General features: G+C 39.5%; 1 protein-coding gene across 1 annotated transcript in view; it reads left to right on the plus strand.

Moving 5' to 3' along the window:
- ptar1 (protein prenyltransferase alpha subunit repeat containing 1) overlaps nt 1–1,453 on the plus strand; it is a 15,414-nt gene extending 13,961 nt beyond the window's left edge. Inside the window, exon 6 of the mRNA XM_015388881.1 lies at nt 236–1,453. Coding sequence (XP_015244367.1) covers nt 236–691 — 456 coding nt within the window. The 3' untranslated portion in view covers nt 692–1,453. The remainder of the gene's footprint in view (nt 1–235) is intronic.
- Nucleotides 1,454–1,880: the final 427 nt, after the last annotated feature.

Here is a 1,880-nt window from a genome sequence, read left to right on the forward strand (position 1 = left end):
TGTTCTTTGACAAACATGGATGCCTCCAGTAAAGCACATTCACATGAAAATTACTCTGAATTAAAAACACTTATCTGTTGAACATATATAATAATTTCATAGTTAAAGTACTTTCAGAAGTTTGCATTTTTAATGCGACCGGACTTTTGCTTTAATACGTTTATGTTTGTAATGTTTTCATTAAAATCTCCAGATGGTTAAAAGGTTAAAGGAATTTAAATTTACAAACATTCAGGCCCTTTTTAGTTGGAGCATAACATGTTTCTATCGGGTTATAAAATATTTTTTCAGTAATAAAATGCAGTTTTACGCCTCCCTTTCTCCCAGGCGCCATGTCTTCTACTTGTACCACCAGTGGAAGCAGGATCAGCATCCCTGCAGCGACGGAAGAGAGAGCGAGTTAAACCTCCTGGGTACCAGCGACCCGGCAGGCAGCCGGCAAACGGGTGCCAGCCTGGAAGACAGCCGTGTGGACAGGCGTAGGCACGTTGGCGTACCGATGGAGGTGGACGGGGTTTCCTTTCCCGACCATGACAGCAAGCGTCTCAGGAGAGGAGGCCTTCTGCCCAGCCTCCAAAATGAACACACCTTTATCAACAGCACACTGAACAGCAGCTGTAATCCGGAGCAGAAGAACTTTGCTCTGGTATACAGGAAGTGGTTGGATACCGTGGTTAGCGCACAGTCTTAAGCCGCGTAAGATCTCGGCCCGTACGTTCAACACTAAAGTGGCTTTTAGATACAAGTAGGAATAACGTGCTTACCTGTAGAGCTAATTCAACATGGAGTTAGTTTCAGACGTAGAGAGCGCACAGCTTTGGACGCGGTTCCTCAGAGGTCCCGTTTGATCTGAGCCACCGAAACCTGCCTCCGCGGAGCCTGTTGGCGAACAACGCGTCCGTCTTCTTCATGTGTTTCAATGCCTTGGCTAACAATCGTGTTACTCCTCAGACTTCATACGTGGAAGAAAATCCGACTTGAATTTGTCGGCGTAGCAGAATAAACTCAGACCAGAATGTTGCAGCTGAAGAACCGGTCTTACTAACTAGTTGTTTGACTTTTATTGTGCGAAATTCAAAACTAGCAAACGAGTAGAGGAATTTAAATTAAATGAAAATGTTCACCGGTTCTGTTTTTTCCACAGTTTTAGTATGTTTCATGTTACTGGAACCAGTATCTTCTGGAATCTCTGTTCTTCAAGCTGCATTTTAACCCTTCAGCTCTAAAGAAGAACATTTAAGACAACAGGGTCGATGTTTTTGTTTAGTTTTTTTTTACCTTGAAACCTACTGAGCTCATGTCACATCCTTTTCCACATGTATGAACAATATATCCTCTGATTGCTTTTTAATAATGGTAAACATAATGGCAAAGTCAATAATTTACAATAAAAGTTTACCCTCTTGTAGATTTAGTTCATGTTTTGGGGTATTTTTTTGTAATAATGCATTGATGGGACGTACATTTAGAAGATATGTGATTTGTGGTTTTCAAAACAATCAAAGAAAACTGAAAAATTGGAAAATGTCCATTTATGAATGCTTTATTTCTTGATTTTTTTCTTTTTTCTTCATGTTCTTCACTTTAAACACAGTGGGAAAAAATTGATTCCATTTATATATTTTGCCTGAACACACTTTAAAATGAAAAACATTCTGTCTTCATCAGAGTGTCTTCAGTCAGGGGCTTCTCTGAGCTTCTGTACACAGACCACTACAGGTGATCCCTCCTCCCATCAACATCTACGACAAGTTTTTGAAAGAATTGAATAATGAAATCTTAAATCATCCATTGCCTTCACAGGTATAGGTTTAATTTAAATCTATGATAGAAATTAAGATTTTACACCTCAAAAAGTTAATCCTTTGTAGATCTGATAA

This window comes from Cyprinodon variegatus, unplaced genomic scaffold (assembly GCF_000732505.1).
Source record: "Cyprinodon variegatus isolate N-32 unplaced genomic scaffold, C_variegatus-1.0 Scaffold440, whole genome shotgun sequence".
In the NCBI taxonomy this organism is placed as follows: Eukaryota; Metazoa; Chordata; class Actinopteri; order Cyprinodontiformes; family Cyprinodontidae; genus Cyprinodon; species Cyprinodon variegatus.